General features: G+C 44.2%; 1 protein-coding gene across 2 annotated transcripts; it reads right to left on the reverse strand.

Moving 5' to 3' along the window:
• Window positions 1–1,072: 1,072 nt before the first annotated feature.
• GDAP1L1 (ganglioside induced differentiation associated protein 1 like 1) lies at window positions 1,073–22,293 on the reverse strand. Of its 2 annotated transcripts, XM_020984134.2 has the most exons (7): window positions 21,848–22,048; window position 21,211; window positions 16,214–16,481; window positions 15,101–15,274; window positions 11,476–11,573; window positions 9,536–9,650; window positions 1,073–1,428 (listed from the first exon to the last, which is right to left on the reverse strand). In XM_020984134.2, the coding sequence occupies exons 1-7, from the start codon at window positions 21,958–21,960 to the stop codon at window positions 1,085–1,087; spliced, it is 1,113 nt and encodes a 370-aa protein (XP_020839793.1). In that variant the 5' UTR covers window positions 21,961–22,048; the 3' UTR covers window positions 1,073–1,084. The 2 variants fall into 2 exon arrangements, with proteins under 2 accessions (XP_020839793.1, XP_020839791.1); XM_020984132.2 differs by lacking the exon at window position 21,211 and having other exon boundaries at window positions 16,214–16,406; window positions 21,848–22,293.
• Between the last annotated feature and the right edge of the window lie 396 nt (window positions 22,294–22,689).

The raw sequence follows: 22,689 nt of genomic DNA on the forward strand, positions 1-22,689 counted from the left end.
GCTGTGGATGATGTGCCTCCAGAATGACACCTACCCAGGCAGAAGGAAAGGAATGAACTTTGTAGGGGAGTATGCCTCGGCAGGGTCAGAGGATGGCCTTCAAGGTGGGAGAGTAGCAGACATCCTTTGGCAGAGATTAGAGGTGACCATTTGGCCCTCTGGATGTGGGGTGGGGGTAGAGAGACAAGGAGGGCTTGGGCCAAGAACAATATGGTACTTCATGATCTACCTGCTTCCAGGCACTGAGGACAGAACCAACCTTCTCAGAAAAGAATAGTAAAAATAGAACTAAAAGGGACCTTGGAGACCATTATGGCACTGAGTAAAAGCCACACTGAAGGTGATGGAGAAACCATACCCAAAGGAGTGGAGATAATGGATATCCTCATGAAGCATCCCTAAGAAAGAATTAAACAGACTGCAGTAGCTTTGGCAAAAATGAGAGGATGTTATTATCATGGTGACAATCTTGAATGCTGTGGAGGCCATGTCCAGAAGAGAGCTACCTTTAGAGGCCTCCTCTGTGGCCCATCTGCATTGTTTTGCAGTATCGTCAGATTCCAGAGAAATAAGTCCATCAGTTCTGAGGAAATAACTGGCTGTGGTCTCAGAACATCTGTACCCACCTCCCATTTGGCTGGAAACAGTCCAGTTCTTAATTGTTTTATAATTTGAAAATATCTCTTAGGGGTAAAGGAAAGGAAGGAAGAGATCTGGCCTACCTCCCTGCTACCAGCATCTCCCCAACTCAAGATCCCAGTAGGTAGAGGTGCCCAGAACTCATGCCTGAGGTGGACCAATCCCTATAGTTCAGGCTTGAAAACTCAAATTGAAATCAAAGGCATCCCTTGTTGCTTTGTTTGGGTTATTTTCCCCTTTTCTCCAGGTTTAATAGCTTCCTTGAGTTGTTGGTTACTTCTGCTTCTAGACAAAGGAATGTTTTCACATCAACAGTATACTCAGATTGGGGGAAGAGTGGGGTAGGGGGTACTGCTTCAAATTTTCATGAGATAGTTGAAGAGAGCTCGTCGTGAATCACACAGCACAGAGACACCAACAGCCAAACACCAAGCACAGCCCAGCTCTAGATGTATTTTTTCTTGAGGTACCAGTAAGCAAAATATCCCATCCCTCCCAGGGAGCCCATAAGGAAGGATGCTCCAAAGAAGGATGGTGGCTTCCGCTTAACCAGCCGGAATGCATTGGGGATGACAGCAGAAAGTAGCGTAGTATGTATGTCCCCAAGGACTTTCCGGAAGGCAAAGCGTCTCTGGACCCTCTCAAAGAATGACTGCAGGTTGGGCCGACTACCATCTTCCCAGTATTTTTTTGACAGTCCCAAGAATTTGAGGCGGTGTAAGGTGGCCCCAAGGAGGACGTCAGCCAGTGTGAAGACACAGCCACAAAGCCACAGCTCACATTTCTGCCCTGTGGAGTAAAAGGAGCAAGACGGGGTAAAAACCAAACCAAACCAAACCAAACTCGTACTTTCCTGGTCACCAAAATAGCCCCTCTTAGTGGTGATATGGTTCTCCCAGAGTCTCAGCCTCAAAACTTGAATGCTTCCTTTGATTCCTAGAACATTCTTACATGACACTCCTTGCTCAGAACCCTTCAGTGGCTTCCCATTTTCTCTTAGTCTGGCATTCAAGTTACCTGACAACCTGCCCAAACATTGAAATCTATTACTGCCCCATAGACCTCCATCATGCCAGTCAAGTCAGGCTTCTCTTTGCTTCTTAAATACAGTATGTGCATTCTGAGGCCTTGCTTTAACTGTGGTCCTACTTCACTTGTCTAATCCTCACCTGTTATTTGAGGTCCAATTCATTTTATAATTCTTCCAGAAAATTTTCCCTAATTGCTCCCCCCTGTTGTCATCACTTTGTCCTTTAAACTCCTAGGACTGGAAGTACGATGTGATGGAGAGAGCAGTGGAGTCAGGACCTCTGGGTTTGAATCTTAGCTCCTATGCTGCCTACTTCTGTGACCTTGGAAAAATCATGTAACTTCTTTTGTGACCTCAGTTTCTCATCTATAAAATAAGACAGTTGGGTTATATGACCAATTCTAAATCCAATGGTCTCACTGTTATGTAGACCACTTGCTTGGCACTAATAGTAATAGTAATTATAATAATAAGGTGGCACAGTGGATAGAGCACCTGCCTGAAATCAGGAGGACCTAAGTTCAAATATGGCCCCAGACACTTACTAGTTGTCTAAAACTGGGCAAGTCACTTAACCTATGTTTGCCTCAGTTTCCTCATTTGTAAAAATGGGGGTGATAATAATAGCACCTACCTTCCAGCATCGTTGTGAGGATCAGATAAGATAATATTTGTAAAGTGCTTAGTACAGTGCCTGGCACATAGTAGGTGCTATGTAAATGCTAGCTATTGTTGTTGTTGTGATGATGATGATGGCTGACTGAATACTGGGATGCAAGCTGCAGGAATTGGACTTAAATGGGGACATTGGAGCCAGATGGTCCAAGGGCACCAGGTATTGAACAGAAGCTAAATTGAACCATCCTGGGGAGCTGCTCTGGACTGGATTTTCCCTTGTCTCTCATGAATGCTTCTTGTGGAGAGACAAATAAGCTTGATAACCTATCCCTGCATCTTGCCTTAGAACCCTGTCATTTTCTTCTTGTCACTGCAAGTTTCTGAAATTCCATTAAGAGAACTTGACTTTGGTTGCCATAGAAGAGATAGATTGTTCCAAAGGGAGTCCTTAGGACATCCCAGAAATGTTATTCCAGTGACTTCACCAGGAACTCCATTGAGGAAAAAGACTTGGTGATAGAATGAGAAAGTGTACTGGAAATATCTCTGGATTTGGAGGCAGAGGATCTAGGTTCAAATTCTGGTTCAGCAGCTAACTACCTGTAGCTATGTGTTCTTGGGCAAGTCACTTATCTCTTGGGCTTCTTTTTCTTCCTCTTTGAAATGAGGGAGGTGAACTACTAGGTAGTGCTTTCTAAAGTGGGAAATAGGGAGTGACCCTAAGGAATGTGATCAACTAATCAGAGGATGGTTCTAACCTTCCCTATCTCTGTCAAGGGTGCCACCATCGTTCTAATCATCCAAGTTCAAAATCTCAGCGTTATCCTTGACTCCTTATTTTCCCCCATCCCACATTTCTAATCAGTTGTCAAACCTCATCATTTCTACCTCCACAACATCTCTTCCATTTGTCCTCAACTTGAATTCAGGCTATTATCACCTCTCAGACAATTAAAATAATTTTTAAATAAGTGAACACACATATATTAGGGTTGTGTGTGCTCAATTCTTTATCTGTCTATTATTTATACTGATGGGGCATATGATCAGAAACATTCTGGAGACTAGAGAACTAAATGATCTCTAAGGACATTCTAGCGCCAACATTCTAATGAGTTTCCTTGGGCTAGCTGTTCATCCATGCATTTATTCAATAAATACTATCTACCATGTGCAGGGCACCATGTTGTGCATTGGGTAGAAAACAATTTGCATAATAAAAAATCCCTTAGAGTCTCATAGGGTATAGCTGTAACATACAATAGTACATAAGTGCATTTACAAACTTTGTGAGATCTGAGGGAGGTCATTATGGGAGTGTGTATTTGACTGGAAAAGGAAGATCGGGTAGGAATTTTGCACTTGAAAAGAATGAGGGAGAGCTTTGCAGGCCCAGTGAAAGTGTGAGCAAAAGCACAGAGGGCCTATAGTGTGTTCAGGAGACAGGGAGTAAACCAATTTAATCAGGACATTTATGAGATAAGACTGGAAAAGTTGCATAGTTCCAGATTGTTTAGAAGCTTGAACAATAGGTAGAAGCCTTTGAACATCACTTAGGAGACAGTAGGGAGCCAATCAAAATTATTGAGCAGAGGAGTGACATGACCAGGCATAAGAAAGATAATTATAGCAGTGGACTGGAGAGAAGTGACTTTGGAGACAGGAATGCCTGTTAGGAGGCAGTTATAATAGTCCAGTAGTATACTATACTATAGTAGTATAGTAGCCCAGGAAGGTGGTAATCTGGGTGGGTTTTAGGGTATTGGCATTGGGCACTGAGAGGAGGAGATGGGTGTAAAAAATGGTGAAGAGGTAGAATCTATAGACCTTGGTAAATGGACAGAGGTAAAGGATAGGGAAGATAACCCCAAGATTTTAGTCATGGCCAACAAGTGCCACAGAATAAGTGAAGTTAGAAGGAGAAGCAGGGTTAGGGCAAACAACAAATTCTGTTTTAGACATCATGAGTATGAAGTGTTGGTGAGACATCCAGGTGGATTTGTGCTGTAAGCAGCTTGGAGATATGGATCTGGAGTTCAGAAGAAGTCAAGGACTATAGGTAGATATTTGGAGCTAGAAGGTCACCCAGTTCAACTCCTTCGTTTTATAGATGAGAAAACCGAGGTGTAAGATCTCACAGGTGGTAAATATCAGAGTCAGGATTTGAACTCAAGCCTCTTTGGTGTCTGGCTGCCACTGTATTAGACTGTGAATGTTTCAAAGGTAGCCTAATGCAGTGGCAGCCAGACACCAAAGAGGCTTGAGTTCAAATCCTGACTCTGATATTTACCACCTGTGTGATCTTACACCTCGGTTTTCTCATCTATAAAACGAAGGAGTTGAACTGGGTGACCTTCTAGCTCCAAATCTATGGCCCTGTGATTCTTGAGAACAAGCACTATCTTACTTTTCTATTTGTATCTCCTGAAGTTAGCACAGTGCCTTGCATATGGTGAGCACTTAATGATTGCCTTTTTATTAATTCATTCATTCATGTACTACCATGATTTTTAGCCACTTTATGATCAATGGGAATATACTTTTGCTTCCAGTTCTTGCACTAGCACAGAAGTGTTGCTGTGCATATTTTGGCATACATGAGGCCTCTTTCTTTTCTGTCTTACATCTCCTTGGGGCATGTCCCTAACAGGACCAAACACTGCCTTGATGCTCCTTCTGACTCTATCCATTCCTTTTCTGGCCTATTCATTGGTTCTTTATCACAGTCTAACAGGAGAGACAACACATATATGAGATTTCAGCTGATTATTATTATAATCATAACTGGACTGTACAAAATAACAGATATGAAAAAGTCAGGGAAGCATAGGAAAACATGTATGAACTGATAGAGTAGAGTAAGCAGAACCAGAAAAAGAATATATACAATGACTACAAGGATGTGAATGGAAAGAAGAAAAAAAACCTGGGTAGTTAATAATGACCAAACTTGGCCCTGGAAGAGAATTAAGAAAATATGCTTTTATCCCTTCTTTTAAGAGGTGGGGGACTATGGATGTGTAATATTCCATGTACTGTCAGATATAGTTGATATATTGGCTAGTTTTCTTAAACTCTGGTTTTGTTTTCTTTTTTGAATGATTAAAAATGAAAGGCACACAGTAAATAATGATAGGGACATGGTGGGTGTGAACAGGCTGCAATATAAAACCAATGAGGAATTTTAAAGAACAGAAACAAAAGATGTGAAGGAACTATATGACAGAAAAAGAAAATGGGCTGACCATAGGTGAAGGGCAAAGAATGAAAAGTGGGACTCCAGAGTGTATCATCAGAGTCCTTGTGGTGTCCTCAGGAATTGAGGAAGGTTTCCAGCATATTAGGTAGACTCTCAGTGGTGAACTTACAGGAAGACGTGTTCAAGAGTTGTGCAGGATAGGAAGGCATGGATAGGTTATGATCTGGGTCATTGGTAGAAACATCCAAATTGATAACAAAAGACTTATTTAAATATTTTGGGTTAGATATTTGTAATAAAAGATAGGGATTACAGAATAGAGGAATGGATAAAATTGGAAATTAAGGTGATGTGAAGAAAAAAGTATCAATTAAAATGAGAAAAAATTAGAAAAGAAAAAAAAAGATAGTACTGGATCTCTGAGAGAATCTAGTAGGAGAGGGTATTCATTCCCTGTGTCAAAAGATACAGAGAGGTCAAAAAGGATGGTGGCTGAAAACAGGTCATTGAAAATGATAAATATCACCTGTGATCTTTAATAGAGTAGTTTCATTAGAGTAGAAATCAGATGACGTCAATTTGAGGTTGAATGACATAGCAGAAAGAATAGTGGATTTAGAGTTAAAAGGCTGACTTTGACACTTATTTATTCTGTGACCATGGGTAGGTCCCTTTGCCTCACTAATTGTCCTAATCTGTAATCTGTTTCCTAATCTGTAAAATGTGGTTAATGGTATTTATATAATCTGCCTTATAGGGTTGGTGCCAGAGAATCTTGAGTTGTTATCAACAGGTACAGATATATTTTCCAAAAAGTTTAGCAGTAAAGGAAAAGATAGGGATAGGATGGTAGAAAGATGGGGCAGTAGGGTCAAGGGAAGGCTTTTTTAAATTTTTTAGGACTGGGGAGATCTGAACACGTTGGTTGATGGCTGAGAAGGAGACATTGAGAGGAAGAGATTGAAGATGCATGAGAAAAAAAGACTACTGTAGCGAGGTCCAGGAAGTGGTAGGAGAGAATATGCCCAGGGAGAAGAATCAGCAGCCTTAGTGAGAATTAGGACTATCTCCTTTTCTTTGATGACAGAGAAGGCAGCAAGAGTGGGTGATAAACCTGAGAAGTTTTGAATAAAGGAAGAAGAAGGTGGCTGAGAGAGCTTATGTCAGACGGCCTCAGTGACATTCTGGGTTATCTGCTATAGGAATGGAATGGGAGAAGAATTTGAAAGAGAAGAGAAGATACAGTTTGGAACAGATGCTGTGGGAGTAAGATAAAGAGTCAATGAGGGTAGAGTAGAATTGTTGGGCAGAAACAAGAGTCCAGCTCAAATGATGCAATATGAATTTGGAGTGAGGGAAATCAGCTTGGTTTTGTGATTTTATCTACTAATACCCTGCAGTGCTGAAGCAGGAGCAGAGAGATTGGATTGTGAGGGTTACCCAGGAACAAGGTTTACAGTCAATGCCTTTCTTCTACTATAGAGCAATCTCTCCCTTGTTTTTAAAAAGCTCTGACATCTTACACCCCTGGTCCAGGATCGCCTTGCCCTGTTAATTAAGACAAATTTTTCCTTACATATAATGGAAATCCCTTCTCCTTATGCTGAGAACCCATTTTCAGAATGTCAGTGACCACGGATAACAGCTATTTTTCATCTTCCTCGTGAGAAGCCTTCATTCTACTGAACAGTGAACCTTGGTTGATGGCCAGCCTGGGGTAGGTGCCCATGCCTAGTTAATCAATGTCTTCAAAAGGCTACTGGAGAGAATGAAGGAAGACAAAGATGAGGAAGAATCCAAGAGGACCCTCAATAGGTGGACCTGCCCAGTCTCTCTCAGAAAGACAACTAGATGTCAGTCCTTGGTTCTTGATCTGCACTGTTATAGTCACATCTGTTATATGGCTGAGAAAAATCTGCACCATCTTTCCCCATCCCCTCTTGGAGATGTGTACCCTATTACTACTGGATTAGAAGATTAGAATCCTATATTGTAGCCTCTGTTTATTGTGTCACCTTGGGTTTCTTATCCTTACCAAGCCCCAGTTCTTCTCCTTTCTTCATTACCCTTACCAAGCCATAATTATTCTATCCTTTTGCCCACTTTACACCCACCTTACATCTGGAAAATGAAACAGAACAGGCAATTAATGTGATAGGAGAAATCATTGAGAGGAGGTCTAAGAATTATAGGATCACAGATCTAAAGCTAGAAGGGACCTTATAGGTCATCTAGTCCAACCTCCTTATTTTACAGATGAAGAAACTGAGGCCCTGAAAGATCAATCAATCAATAAACATTTATTAAGTGCCTACTGTGTGCCAGGCACTGTGTTAAGTGCTAGGTATACAAAAAGAGGCAAAAGACAATCCCTACCTTCAAGAAGCTCACAATCTAATGGGGGAGACAACAAACAAATATTACAAACAAGCTATATACAGGATAAATAGGAGATAATTAAGAGAGGGGAAGCACTAGAATTAAGAGAGGTTGGGGAAGGTTTCTTGTAGGAGATGGAGTTTTAAGTTGGGACTTAAAAGAAGCCAAGGAAGCCAGTAGGTGGAGATGAGGAGGAAGAGCATTCCAGGCATGGGGGACAGCCAGAGAAAACACCCAGAGCCAAGAGATGGAATGTACTGTTCATGGAATAGCCAGGAGGCCAGTGTTACAGGATCAGAGTATGTGCTGGGGAGTAAAGTGTAAGAAAACTGGAGTGCTATGAGGGGACAAGGTTATGAAGAGCTTTGAATGTCAAGCTGGAGGTGATAGGAAGCCACTGGAGTTTATTGAATAGATGCACAATATGATTGGACCAACATTTTAGCAAAGTCACCTTAGTGCCTGAATGGAGAATGAATTGGAATGGGAGAGACTTGAGGCAGGCACACCCACCAGTAGGCTATTGCAGCAATCTAGGCTTGAAGTGATGAGGGCCTATACCAGGGTGTTGGCAATATTAGAAGGGAGAAGCATGTTTGAGAGATGTTACAAATATGAATTTGACAGGCCATAGCAACAGATTGGATATGGGGGGTGGGGTGGGGTAGGGTCAGAGACAATGAGAAATTGAGGATAATACACAGGTTTCCAGCTTGGGGGACTGGGAGGATGGTGTTGCCCATGACAACAATAGAGAAGAGTTTACAGGAAAAAATAATGAATTTGGTTTTGGACATGTTGAGTTTAAAATGTCTACTGGACATCCAGTTTGAGATGAAATAACTTGCTCATGGTCACACAAGTAGTTCCAGAGGTAAAATTTGAACCCAATTCCTTTGACTCTAGAGTTAGTGCTCTTTCCTTTATACTTAATATTCTGTCAAGGGTTCAGAAAGTAGATAGAACCATGTTTGAGCTTGAAGAATAGGTGCACTTTGAAAAGGAGGGAGGAAAATAGGTTAGAAAACATCATAATACCAGGCATGGAGGTGGAATAAGCCTGGTTTGTGTGAAGAACAATGAAAATATAGGCTTGGATGAAGGGGAGAGCTTAGTCAGAGTGGGGCCAGTTTTCAGAGGACCACAAATGCCAGCTCTGACATTCTATGTTCCAATATTCCTCCCAGGTCTGACATTTTATGTTCTGTATTCTATCTCTAATGTTCTTTTTTCTAGGTTCTAGTATGTCTTCCAGGTTTGACATTCTATGTTATAAGAAACCTTCCAATTTTAATATCTTTGGAATTCTAAAATACCACCTTCTATGTTCTAAGGTCTCTTTCAACCAGGTAGAAGAATTCAGACGTGTGGTAGGAAATGGATGAGTCTTTATAGGGTGTTGATCAGGGGGACGGAAGATGAAAGAATTGTCTTAGAAAGATGCTTTGGAAGACCATGCAGGATAGATGGAGAGAGTGGGAGGAGGCGAAGGTTTCCTGTGCTTTGAGAACCTTAGTGGAAAGGACTTAATGTATTTTGAAGAAAAACACACCCAGATAGACCTGAACTGAGGGGAGCTGTGCTCCTGTTTTCTATGGGGTTTAAGAAATCAGCACGGTTTCTTTTCTATTTCCCCACCCCAACCCCATTTCTACATACCCTGCACTTACCCTCATATTCTAGCTTCCTCTTCTCCAACTCAGCTTCAATTTGGTCCAGTACCATGGCCAGTTCCCCCAGGATTTTCTTCAGGTAGTTGACGTTGTCATGTTCCAGGATCTTGGCCTGAGGAGAACAGAGCTAAGTTGAAAGAGGTGAACCAGGGAGGCCCCAAGGGCCTGAGCTTCTCCATTCCTGGCACACTTCAAAAGCCCACTCCACCTGTTCTCATCTGGATTTGATTGGGGGGGGGCAATAGAAGCTAAGAAAGTAGCATATGATAGTGGAAAGAGACTTGGACTGAAAGTCAGAAAACTGGAGCTTCAGGTCCAGTACTGCTTCTTACTAGCTGTGTAACCTTGGGTAAAGCCCTTCCCTACTTTGGTCTGTTTTCCATCTGAAAAATGAGAGAGTTGGATTAGATAATCTGTAAATGGACAGCCAAGGGGATAGAGCATTGAAACTGGAGTCAGGGAGACACGATGAGTTCATTCAAATCCAACCTCCAACACTTTCTAGCTGTGTGACCCTGGGAAAGTCCCTTAATCTCTGTCTGCCTAAGTTTCCTCATCTGTAAAATGGAGATAATAATAGCATTTACCTCCCAGGGATATTGTGAGGATCAAATGGAATGTTGTAAGGTACTTTGAAAATACTATATAAATGCTAGTTATTGTGATTATAATTCTAATTTTGTTATCCTGTGTCCTGTAATCTAAGGTCCTATTCAGTTAACAACAACAACAACAACAATAATAATAATAGCAGCTAATATTTATACAGTGCTTACTCTGTGCCAGGCACTGTACAATTATTATCTCATTTGATCCTCACAACAATCCTGGGAGATAGGTGATATGATTTTCTTCATTTTACATATGAGGAAATTGAGACAAACAGAGGTACAGTGACATTCCAAGGGTCACACAGCCAGTAAGTGTCTGAAGCCAAATTTGAACTCAGACTCCAGGCCCAGCACTCTATCTACTGTGCCACGAGTTCTAATATTCTGTGTCCTAAGGTTCCTTCCAGCTCTAACGTTCTATGTCCTAGATTTCTTCTAGTGCTGACATCCTATGTTTGATGTTCTTAGGTCCCTTCTAGCTTTAACATTCTCTAGTTCTCTGCTGCTTTGGTATATCTGCCCTATCCACTATGGATTTATTGCGTAATTAGTATGTACCCAGTGTAGCACTAGTCATTAGGTGCTGGGGTCAGAATAGAAGAAGACAAATCCTATGAAAACTGTATAGTCTAGTTGGGAAGATAAGGTGAATATACTTGAAATAATTAGAGAACATATGCATTTTTTTCTTCTCAAACTAAATTATAAGCTCTTGATGCCAAGAATTATATAATTCATTTCTTCTGTTTTCACCTCAGAACATAACTCAGCATCAATAAGAAATTATTAGGTAATGCATGAATCAGTGAGTGAGTGAATGAATGGACTGGTACCAGGAGACTGAAGTGAGGAATAAGAGCCAAAATCTCCTTTGAGGAAAGCTCTGTCTGATTCTTCTCAGAGTGGACCTTGGGAGGTGCCATGATGATAATGTGTTGCCCATAGGATCATAGACTTAGAATGAGGAGGAACCCTAGCAGCCATAAATTACCCTCATTTTACAGATGAAACAACTGAGATCTAGCGAGGCTAAGTCACTTGTTTAAGGTTAACACAGCTTTTTATTCCCAGAACTGATATGTCTGCTTACCATCCTGACTTCCCCCTTCCCAACAATATAGCCAGTGGTTTTATGTGGAGGGCTTTGGATTCATTTGGTTCACTGGTCATCACAGAATCTTCCTGGCCCAGATATTTCTTTTCCTCTACAGTCATGGTAGGATTGTGTGTGTGTGTGTGTGTGTGTGTGGTGTGTGTGTGTGTGTGCTTGGGCATGTGCATGCATGCGCCGGTACTGGGCAGGGGCCAGGGCTTTAAGCGACTCACCATGAGTTTCTTCTGTTTGGAAAGGTAGGGCTCTGATAGTTGAGGCTCTTCTTCATGGTCCAGTTTCATTAGGTCAGTGCTGGCATTTGCCAAGTGTCCTAAGAAAAGAAGGCAAGGCAGATCCTGTCCCCTCACTCCTTCCAGCATCCCCCATTCAGATAATACTATTAACTCATGTTTTTGGTATAATTTTAAGAGTTACAAAAGAGATTATGCCACATTATCCCTGTGAAGCAGGTAGCTTCCCATTTTACAGAAGAGGAAATGGAGGTACACAGAGAGAAAGTGATGTAAGTGAAAGAATTGGGGATATTTAGCCTGGAGAAGACTCAGGAGGAATACAACTGCTGTCTTCAAATATTTGAAAGCCTGGCAGAGAAGAGGGAATAGGATTCTTCTTTGTCCTAAGGGGAAAACATAGAGGGAAGTCAAAAAGAGGCAGGTTTGGGACTCCATGTAAAGAAAAGCTGAGAGCTGTCTGGAAGTGTAATGTGCTGCCTTTGGAAGCAATGGCCACATGTTGGGGATGTCGTGGAAGGGATTCTTGCCCAGGTATTGATTGGACTAGATGACCTCTAAAGTCCCTTCCAGCTTAGGATTCTGTAATGCCATGGCTTGTCCAAGCTCACATAGGGATTTAATCTAGATGATCAGGAAATAGGTACCATGGCAGGGACCCAGAGCTACTCTCTGGATGCTTTCCTTATTTTTTTTTTCATTAGGCCCTAATTGGGGGTATAGTAATAATAGCTGATACTTATATAGCACATATTTGTGCCAGGCACAGTACTAAGTGCTTTATAATTATTATCTCATTTTATTCTCACAACAAACCTGGGAGGTAGATGCTATTATTGTCTCCATTTTACATGTGAGGAAACTGAGACAAACAGAGGTTAAGTGATTTGCCTAGAGTCACACAACCAATAAGTATCTGAGGCCAAATTTGAATTCAGGTCTTCTTGATTCCATACGTGGCACTCTATCCACTGTGCCACTTAGCAGCCCACTATCTCTATATAGAAAACACTTGCCAGTTTCCTCATTCCTCCTAGATTGCCTGACTTGGAGTCAGGAAACCTAACCAGCTGTGTGACTTCAGCAAGTCATTGGACCTCTCTGATCCTCAGTTTCCTTGGTGTTCTCTGTGATGTGAGTACTTCCTTCACTGGTAGAGATTGCAGTCAATATAAAGTACTATATAAATATGAGTTATAATATATAACAGGAGTAATAATCACAATAGAAATAAAGAACAAAATCCCTTCACATCCCAGAGACCATTGGAGATTCCAAAGAATTTCATACTAGAACTTTACTAATTAAGAGAAGATATAGGGGCAGCTAGGTGGTGCAGTGGATAGAGAGCCCTAGAGTCAGGAGGACCTGAGTTCAAATCCAGCCTCAGACACATAACACTTACCAGCTGTGTGACCCTGGGAAAGTCACTTAAACCCATTGCCTAGCAAAAAAAAAAAACCAAGAGAAGATACAACAGAAAGCAGACTTCGGTTTGATCCTGTTCCTCACCCTTGCCCCCATACACAGATATGCAACTAAATTCTTTCCACTTCTCCTTCCAACCCATAGAAGAACTCAATGAGACACATTACTCCCACTTCTCAGTCACTGGAGACATATATCATTAGAGGGGAAGGAAAGGTAGGAGATTTTAGAGTCAAAAGAGACCTAAGAGATCAATTAGTCCAACTCCCTTACTTTCCTGATGAGGAAATGGAGGCCTAGTGTGAGGAAGTGACTTCCTCAAGGTTACACAAGTAGGAAGTACCAGAGCTTGCATTTGAACCCAGGTCCTCTGACTCAAGTCCAGGACTCTTTCTACTGTACCATGGGTCCCAAAATGTCTTCCTAAAGAAAATGAGAGGCAGACATCAGGTGAAGTGATTATGTCAAATCTATCTCTGGAGCATCATTTCTGTATACTTCATCCCTACTTAGCTTGCACTGGTTTCTTTGTTCTGCATCTCTGCTATTATTACCCCTCATTCTCTGCCCCCATGTTAGCCAAAGGAAGTCTTTCTCTCTGTCTGTCTTCACTCCCTTCTTTATCTCTCCCTCCCTCCCTTCCTCACTCAACCGCTCTCTTCTTCTTCATCTGACAGGACCAGAATAGGCAGAGCAGAAAGAGAGATTGGCTAACCAGGCTGAGAAGGAAGAGCAGGAAGAAGCAGGAAGAAGCAGGAGCCCACATTGTGAAGGGGGAGCAATTCTGGGGAAGGCAGATCAAAGGATATATAGGTGTGTAGAGCCAGAAGGTACTTTAGAGATCATCTAGTCCAGTCTTCTCATTTCCCATTTTACATATGGGGAAACTGAGGCCCAGCAGGATTAGTGACTTGCTGAAGGTCATACCAGTAGAGAGTAGTTTGGCTGGTAGTTAAGCCCAGGTCTTTCTGGTATAGTTCTGCAAGTCCCAGGGTATTACAATGTGTTCCCAGTCCAGGGTGGGGTAGGAGGGAGTGGTGAACATGTAAACACTTAGTGTCTGAAGAGTACAAATTTAAGCCAGAGGAATCTCAAGGTGTATGTGCAGGCAGTACGAATGGGAAGGGGAGATTTAGGAAGGAGGGACTTTCTATGGGAACCCTTCAAATTAGAGCACTAGGCTGCTAAGGGCCGCTTATTTGTTCTCCAATTCAAAACCCTACTTCTCAGCAGTTAGGAGGGAGCCAGTGGTACTTGGCATAGCAGGATCCCAATGTCTGGGATGTCCCTTGAGGGAGGGGGCTGTCCCACTTGTGTGGGTCCTGCTTCTGGGGAATGTCAGGGTTCCACCACCTTCTTAGCTTGGCCTCACCCCACTTAGCCTGCTGCAGGCTCTAGGGAGCACCTCCCCAGCTCCTGCTGCCTGGCTATATTAAGTTTCGTCAATGTTTCATGAATGTTTGAAGGTCAAGAGCAGCATCTTCACTTCAGTCAGTCACTTGGGGCAGACACTGGCCCCCACTCAGGGCTACTCAGCATAGGTCTGGCACAGGAGGGAAAAGAAAGGAAAATCATAGGGGAGGGAGGCTCCCTTTGGTCCTGTCCAGTGATTGATTAGTGGTATCAAACTCCATCAGTCACCTGGCACCACAGGTCCCAAGGTGACTGATCAGCTTTCGTGGCCAAGGCGACTTGCCCTCTTTCTCCACACCTGCCCTGCTGCTGGGGTGGGGGTGGGGAATATGTCTGCTCTCGACTTCACATGTTCCACCTGGATCTCTACAATTGGCCCTGGTAAAGGCAGCAGCAGCTTTGGTGGAAGAGAGGGTGTGGGGAGGGAAATGATAACTGGGGACAACACAGAGGGTCTAGTATTGGTTTGGGGAGGACACAGAATCTGGAATTGGAACAAACAGGCCAGAGGGCAGAGAGATTTTTTACAAGGACAATAGAGAAAGGGAAGGAGGGAGAAAGGGTGAGGGATAGAGAAAAGGAGAAAAAACTGAAGGATTGAAAATGAAAGAGGAGTAAAAAGAGATGGAAAGAAATGTGTCAGCAGAGGAGGGGAATCAGAGAAAGATGTGAGTAGGAAGGGAGAAGAAACAACCAGATGGAAAGAATCGGGACTGAAACCCCGGCTTCTCCTGCTGGGCCAGGCTCGCCAGGGCTGGCCACTTACTGCGAATCTCGGCCGTGGCATACTTAGGGATCATGGAGTCGGTGGTGAGCTCGGGGTGAAGGATGCAGCCGTGGGTGTAGGCGTCCATGGGGAGAGAATCCAGCAACTCACGGTACTGCAGTACCCGGGCATGAAGCAAGCTGCCAGCCTCAGGTATCAACTGAGCCACATGTTCTGGGATGGGGAAAGAGAAAAGAGGCAGGGCTAGGTAGGGTCCGCAAAGAAGGGCATTTCAGAAGCCTTCCCTAGTCCCCAATCCTGTTCCAGGGGGTGAGGTATTACGGACTCAGCGTGCATGTCTTAGGTTCATGGTCTCGTCCTGGGTCTGGCCTTTTCTTCCTTTATACAAAACCCATTCCCTCTGAAACACAATCACTTTGGAGCAAGCTGGACTCCTCAGGACTCTCTGGTGGTACCAGCGTCCCTTAGCACCAGAGTGGGAAAGGACTTCTAGGAGCATCTAGACCAACCCCCTCATTTTACAAGGGAGGAAACTAAAGCCCAGAGCAGGGAAATGGCTTGCTCATGGCCGTGGCACAGCCAATCAGTAGCAGATCTGGGACTTCTAAATTCTAGGCTAAAGCATCTCCCATCACACAGGCACCCATGCTTGCTTGTGAGCCTCTTACTCTGGTGCCTTTGAGGAGTCCTTGATACAGAGACCACCAAAAGAGCTTCCCTCTGAGAAGCTCTTAGACCTAAAGTCATAGCATTTCGAGCTAGAAAGGTCAGAAAGCTAGAAAGAAATTCCCTGCTTCAATGGTTCTTGACCATTTTTAGTGTCACAGACCTCTTGAGCAGTCTGGTGAATCCTAGGTACTCCTCTAAATAATGTTTTTAAATGTATAAAATAAAATATATAGGATTACAAAAGAATATTGAAATATGTTATTAAATATGTTATTAAAATATGTATATTTTAAAATAAAGTTCACTGACCCCAGGTTAAGCATTCTCCTCTAACTTGCATTTTGCCCAATGTAGAAACTGAGGCCCAGAGGGGAGAAATAACTTTTTCCATAGGTACATAGCTAGTAAGTGGCACAGACCTTGATGTTACCCATGCTCCTATGCCTGCCCCCAGCCTTCAGGGCTTTTCCCAGGGAACCATACCTCCAGTGAAAGTGCGTTCCACGTAGTCAATGATCTGGTCATAATCACTGATGATGTTGTCTCGGTGAATGATGACCGGCACTTCTTCACCCAGGTTCAGGCGCATGAACCATGGCTCCTTGGGCTCACTCAGAGGCAGACTGACATCCCGCTCATCACAGGGTAGCCCCTTCTCTGCAATCACCAGCCGTACCTGGGTGGGGGTTGGGGTGGAGGGGCTCAGAGGGGACAGGGGCATGGGAAGAGCCCAGACACACACAGGGGGAAACTCTGTTCAGGGGAGATGGGGGGCATGTGGGGAGGGAGATAACACACAGGGTATAATACTGGTTTGGGGGATGTGAGCTGGGAGTAACCTGGCAGGGATCTAGGTCCCTAAACACTCTGCTCATCTTCCTGAGGGTGGGCCCAATCAGCTACAAGGAGAAGTTCTCCACCATGTTCTTCTGGCTCAGAGCTACAGAACATTAGAGCTGGAAGGGACATTTGGACACAGAACAAAGATTATCAGAACTGGGAGGAACCTTAAAGATCATCTGATTCGAGTGTCTCATTTTACAGAGGAGGAAACAGAGGCCAAAAGCGCTAAGCCCAAGGCTGAATGCTCATTAATCAGAGCCTGAGCTCCTCCTATTTCCAGCCAGGTAGGAGGAGACTTGTTCTGTCTGTATGCCTGGATGTAAATGTCTGCCAGTGGGAGCACTGTGGGGCAGAGTGTGAACTCTGCGTGGGTGGAGATCTGCTTTTCTCTAAGTACGCTTTCCTTTGTGCTTCCATAGTACTCAGGCACCTGCATGTGATGTGCTGCATATCTGTTCGCACTCTAAAGCATGACATAAACATGAGCTGTGTGTGGTGTTTCTGTGTACATAGTAGCCCAGAGGGTACAAGGTAGCCTGGCTCATCCTCCTTAGTACTTGGTGGTGAGGGCTGGAGAGTCGGGAGTAAAGCTTTAAGTTCCTCCTGAGTTCTGTCTTGGAATGTTATTCAATCCTTTCCAACTTGGCCCAGTCACTGTCTCTTCTTCCTCCTTGGTAGTCCCAGGAAGCAGCCCTTGGATTCCCCTTTAGAGGGTCACAGCGGTAGATTTCCATTCCAAGGGAGGAGGGAACCCAAGCAATACCACACAGAGAGTAGGTACATAATTGGTATAGATGGAAATGTCCTAAACCAGGGGTCAAGAGTCCTGGATTCCATTCCTGGATCTCCCACTGACTCACTGTGTGACCCTGGGCTATCCCCTTACTTTCCCTGGGTTTTAGCTTCTCCATCTGTGAAATGAGATGGTTGAACTGGAACTCTGACATTCTGTGCTTTATAATTTTTATAATAAAAGGGCCTGACATTTGTGCAATGTATCGATCATTCTATGCTAATGAATTACTCCCTCTAAGGGCTGTGGTTCTCATCACAAAATAAGGGAGTCAGGCTAGATAGTCTCTAAGCTCCATGTTGATTCTAAAATCTTTTGCTTGTCACCTGCATTAGACTTTTGAAAGTGAGGGAGACTGGGGGTGGGGAGGGAGAAGAAGGAGCTTCTGATGTTTTATTTAGGGAGAGTGACTTAGGGTAAATGTTGTTATAGGTGTGAGGTTGCAGAAGCTATCCGGGAGAATCTTTTTTTTTTTCTGAGTTGAGCTGTGGGCCAAGGAACTGGGAAGTCTTGCTGGGGGTGGGGAAGGGCCATCAGATTCGTGTGCTTAGCTTTGCCATCTTTGTCATGTGGGAGAAGGGCCAGCCTTGAATAGAAGTTGGAGGGGTCCTGGCAGGGATCCCTATCCCTAAATACCACCCCTACTGAAGTGGAAAGAGCCTTGGATGCCGATTTAGAAGACCTATGTTATAGGACCAGCTCTGCCACTTACTACCTGCATGACCTTGGGTGAGTCATTTCATCTTTAGGAGCTTCAATTTCCCCAGCTGTAAAATGAGAGGATTGAGTAAGATTATGGCTAAAGCCCCTTCCAGCTCTAAATTCCTCCATAACCTGACTCCTTCCTACCTTTCCAGTCTTTTTTCTCTGCATACCCCCAACCCCATCCCACATCCTCTGCTATCCAGTGACATTGGCCTCCTTGTGTTCTTGTACTAGATGCTCCAGGCATTTTCTCTTGACTCCATCTCTCAACTCCAGGCATTTTCATTTACTGTCTATCTCTTGCCTAGAACACTGTCCTTCCTCATCTTTTTCTCCTAGCTTCCTTGGCTTCTTTCAAATCCCTGTTAAAATCCTGCCCTTTGCTTTCCCTCCGTGGATTGTCTCCAACTTATCTTGTTTATTCATAGATGTTTGTATGTTGTTCCCTTCCCCTCCTCCCCCCCCCCCCCCGCATTAGACCTTGAGCTCCTTAAGCTCAAGGTCTGTATTTTGACTTTTTTTTTTGTATTCTAGAATGGTGCCTGTGCATAATAGGAACTTAATAAATGCTTATTTAGAGACTGCTTTGAGTTCTAAAAATAACCCTAGCTCAAATTCAACTCAATGAGTATGTATTAAGCACTTACTGTGTGTAATGCACTGGGGATACAAACCATTCCATCCCTTATATTCTATGTTTTGTATTCTGAGATTTTTTTCCAGTTGAAATATTCTATGATTTTGTGACTATCATTCTAGATAGTCTCCACTATTAATGACTCATTACTTTAGCTTAAGCATCACTCTCTCCAGGATCCTCTGGCAAGCTGCAAATCCTTCCTACCCTTACCCTAGGGAGAGAATATTCATTCCCTGACTGTTAGAGTGACTGACTGTCTCATATTCTTTTTTTGCTGAAGGAAGTGGTACCTGAAAGCACTGTGTTGGGGATCCAAAATGATAATATATCACACTTCTGTATCAGGGATTAGTATATACCTTAGTGTAGCACTCTTATGGACCTTGAAGACTGCCCAGCCTTCTACTGAAAGTGAAAAAACTATTGATGAATGGTTAGAAAGCTTCAAACCATTATTAACCCATGGCCTAATGGGATTAGAATGATTGGATTTTAGAGCTTGAAGTATCTTTAGAGAACATAAACTACTAATAAATAATAAAATAAAAACTAAAGGTCTTTAGTCAAACTTCCTTATTTTACAAATTAGGAAATTGAGGCCCAAAGAGGCCCATTGATTTGTTCAAGGTAACACTAAGAGACTGAGCCAGAATTTAAACTTAGGCCTCCTGACTCCAAATCAAGTTCTCTTTCTGTAACGTACCACAACTGCCTCCTCAAGTTTATGATGCTTTTAAATGGTGACAGAAATGAGATAGTCCAGGCATTGAAAAGGCAAGGGGAAAGGGAAATCCAAGGTAGGAGCTCTAATCACTGAGTGTTTATAGCTGAGGGTAGAGGCTAAGGGCTGGTCATTCCAGAGTCTGATTAAGGTTGGAAAGTATCTGTAGGGGCGCAAAGGCTTACAGAAAGCAAGGGGCTCCTTACGGGACTGGGGACCGTAGGAACTGACACCTGTCAGAGTTCACTGTTTCCCATGTTCAAAGTCAGAGTTAAGAGGTCTTGCTTAGCTCCTCTCTCTGCCTTAAACCTCACCAGTAGCCCTGACCATGGTGCTGAACATAAAGGTTTTTTTTTTTTCACTCTTCCCTCCCACTTCCTTTCCTAGCACTCTCCAGGGCTGATTGTGTTGGTGTTGTTTGGTCGTTTCAGTCCTGTCCGACTCTTTGTGACCCCATTTGGGGTTTTCTTGGCAAAGATACTAGAGTGAGGAGGATCTCAAGTTCCACCTTTACTCCCTAGAACCACACTGAATTATAGCCTCTCTCCAACTCAGCCCCAACTCCTGGAGGAACATCTACCTAAAAGGACATGGAGAAGAAATAAGATATTATGGAAAGAATAACAGACTAGAGTCAAGAGACCTTGGTTCTAGTCCTGGCTCAACCACTAATCTGCTGTATGACCTTGGGCAAATTAATTCCCCTCCTCAGCACTCTGAGCTATAAAATTTAGAGGGTGTGTATGTGTGGGGGGGAGAGTTGGGATCTCAAAGATCCTTACTAGCTATGCAATTCTAAACTCTCTCCTCTTCCCTCATCGTTCCTACCTTCAGGGGTGAAAGTGGATGATATTCTCTTTCCTCTGTCTCTTTGGCCATTCCCAGGGACTATAAATTCCATAGTTCTGATCCCTGGATTTCACTCAGGAAGTTGGTATCTTTGAAGCTCATTTGCAGGGAAACTGTGTCCCAAAGGGTTAATGAATCATTAAGGGTGTCCTGTGCCTTTAAATCTGCCAGCCTAGCTCTGAAAGGACCCAGCAGGCCCCAAGGAGCTGTGACCCACTGAAGAGGGTGGGGAAAATGGGGGTGGGGGGTGGGAATTAACTCTTTCCTTCCCAGTATCAATATAGGCTGGGAGGGAAGAGAAGTAGTGTAGGGTAGCGTAGAGGTACTGACTGCAGCTCCAGATACTGAGAGCTTCTGGGCACAAGACAGTTCCTCTGGTTTCACTGAGCAACCCCTATTCTGAAACCAGGGAGCATCAAAGGACTAAGAATTGGAACGAATTTTAGAATCAAACACTTACTTTACAACTGAAAAAAAAACTGAAGCTCAGGGATGGGGAGTGACTTGGCTAAGGTCACAGAGACAGTAAGTAGGAGAGCTGAGAGATTCTAATCTGCACTCTCTGACCCCAAATCTCATTCTTAAAAACAAAACAAAAACAAAACTATTTCATGCTACTTTCAGAACCCAGGCAACTTTGAATCCATTGGTATGAGAGGTGAGTAGGTACAGGGAGGGCTGAGCCTGTGTAAGTAGGGAGGACAAGTATTCTAAGCTGGAGAAAGGTGGCGGAGTGAAGTCCCTAACCCCCCAAGACTGGAAGTAGTGAGACCTTGGTTCAAAAATTCTAGCTGTGTTACCAATTCATTACATGACCCTAGGGAAGTCATTGTCCTAGGTCTTAGTTTCCTCATTTGTAAAGGGTTTGAACTAAATGGTTTCTGAGCAACCCTGTGGAATCAGGGTGCTTCAAAGCCACAGATACTTACTCTACTCATCCTAAACCCCCCCCCCATCCCCAGCTCTGTGGAAAAAGGTTGGAGCTAGCTCTGTTGGGCTGGGCTGGGTTGGGCTGCAGTGTCTGGGACAAAGGATGATAGGGTTTGATATATCAGGTCTGGGAAAATGGTAGTTCTTCCAGCTGAGCCTCTCAGAACCCCTTCCTTCCTCTCTTCCTTCTGAGAGCAGCTTTCTTTGCTGTTTTCTTTGTCTACACTTGTCTGCTTGGCTCCATTCCCTCCCCTCCCCCCCTCCATTCTTAGCTTCTCCTTGGGAACCAGAATAGCCAGGCTGAAGGGATGAGCAGGTCTCAGACACCGGGAGTTGGGTGGGTGGGTGAGTGGGTTGGGGACAGCTGCCTCCTCCACCCAGAGCCCTCAACTGCAACTATAACCTGCCAAGAAAGCCAGGCTAGCTGCAGGCTGGGGCTGGAGCACCCCGGGGAAACCCATGGTGTTGACTGTTCCTTGGGGATGAGGAGAGGGAAGCCTCACTTACTCCAACACTCCTCCCCCACCAAGCTCAGGTCCCATACCATCCCAGGGCCCCTGAACCAGGAGGCTAGAATGCCCAGGCTTCTGGGTTCCCCACTCCCACTGCCCTCCAGAGCCTGCCTCCTGCATGTACCTTCTGGGAGCTGAAGGACTGAGTCCAGTGGTAGAGAACCAGGCTCTCCTTGGCCCACTGGGAGGGGTCAGCTGCCTCCTGGCCCTCCGAGGCCTCCGGAGCCTTCCCTGCATCACTCTCCAGTGCCGAAATGGGCCACCAGCTACACTTGGTGGGAGTCAGGTTGTTCGGCGTCGCCATGACAGGCTGAGCTCGGAAGGAAAGGGGGAAGGAGGCTTCCTAGTGGTGGCAGTAGCAGCAGCAGCAGCACTCACGGAGCATCACATGGCCTCTCCAAAGCCTCTGTTGTCACTGGGGCTCCAGACTGGAATCTCATTACTCATCGGGGGGCTCCAGAGGGACTGACAGGGAGCCCTTGCCTGCCCCACCCTGGAGGGGGAAGGCTGTGGCTGTTGGGTCACTGCAGAATTCACCACCCTGCTCCAGCCCAAGCCCACAGCTGGCCCTGGCAGTTCTGCAAGACACCTGAGAATCCCCACGGTGACTGGGAATTTGACTTATGATGGAGAGATCATCCCGCCCACTGGGGAAGGGACCTTCACCTCTTCCATCTAGGACGTAGCTAGAGAGGCATAGCAGCCCTGGGCTTGAAGACCTGATTTAAGTCCTGGCTCTACAAATTACTTGCTATGTGACCTTGAGCAAGTTATTGAATATTTCTGAGCCTCAGCTTTCTCATCTGTAAAATGACACCTTTCCAGCATGAACATTCCGTGTTCTGAGGGTTCTTTCACTTCTGATAGTCTGTGTTCTATGGTCCCTTTTAGTTTTTACATTCTATGATTCTAGAAGAGGGCCAGTCTGATGTACAGGTGGCATAAGGTGTTACTTGACAGTTGGAT

This window comes from Phascolarctos cinereus, unplaced genomic scaffold (genome assembly GCF_003287225.1).
Source record: "Phascolarctos cinereus isolate Bilbo 61053 unplaced genomic scaffold, phaCin_HiC Scaffold_2;HRSCAF=192, whole genome shotgun sequence".
NCBI classification, from domain to species: domain Eukaryota; kingdom Metazoa; phylum Chordata; class Mammalia; order Diprotodontia; family Phascolarctidae; genus Phascolarctos; species Phascolarctos cinereus.

What these genes read in the sequence shown, in the direction of transcription:
- GDAP1L1 (XM_020984134.2), bottom strand. Translation starts at nt 21,960, where the DNA reads ATGCAGGGAAGGCTCCGGAGGCCTCGGAGGGCCAGGAGGCAGCTGACC. An exon ending in CCAAACAGAAGAAACTCATG is followed by an intron (nt 9,651 to 11,475) that starts GTGAGTCGCTTA and finishes TGTTCTCCTCAG; the next exon opens with GCCAAGATCCTGGAACATGA. An exon ending in GAGGAAGCTAGAATATGAGG is followed by an intron (nt 1,429 to 9,535) that starts GTAAGTGCAGGG and finishes TTTACTCCACAG; the next exon opens with GGCAGAAATGTGAGCTGTGG.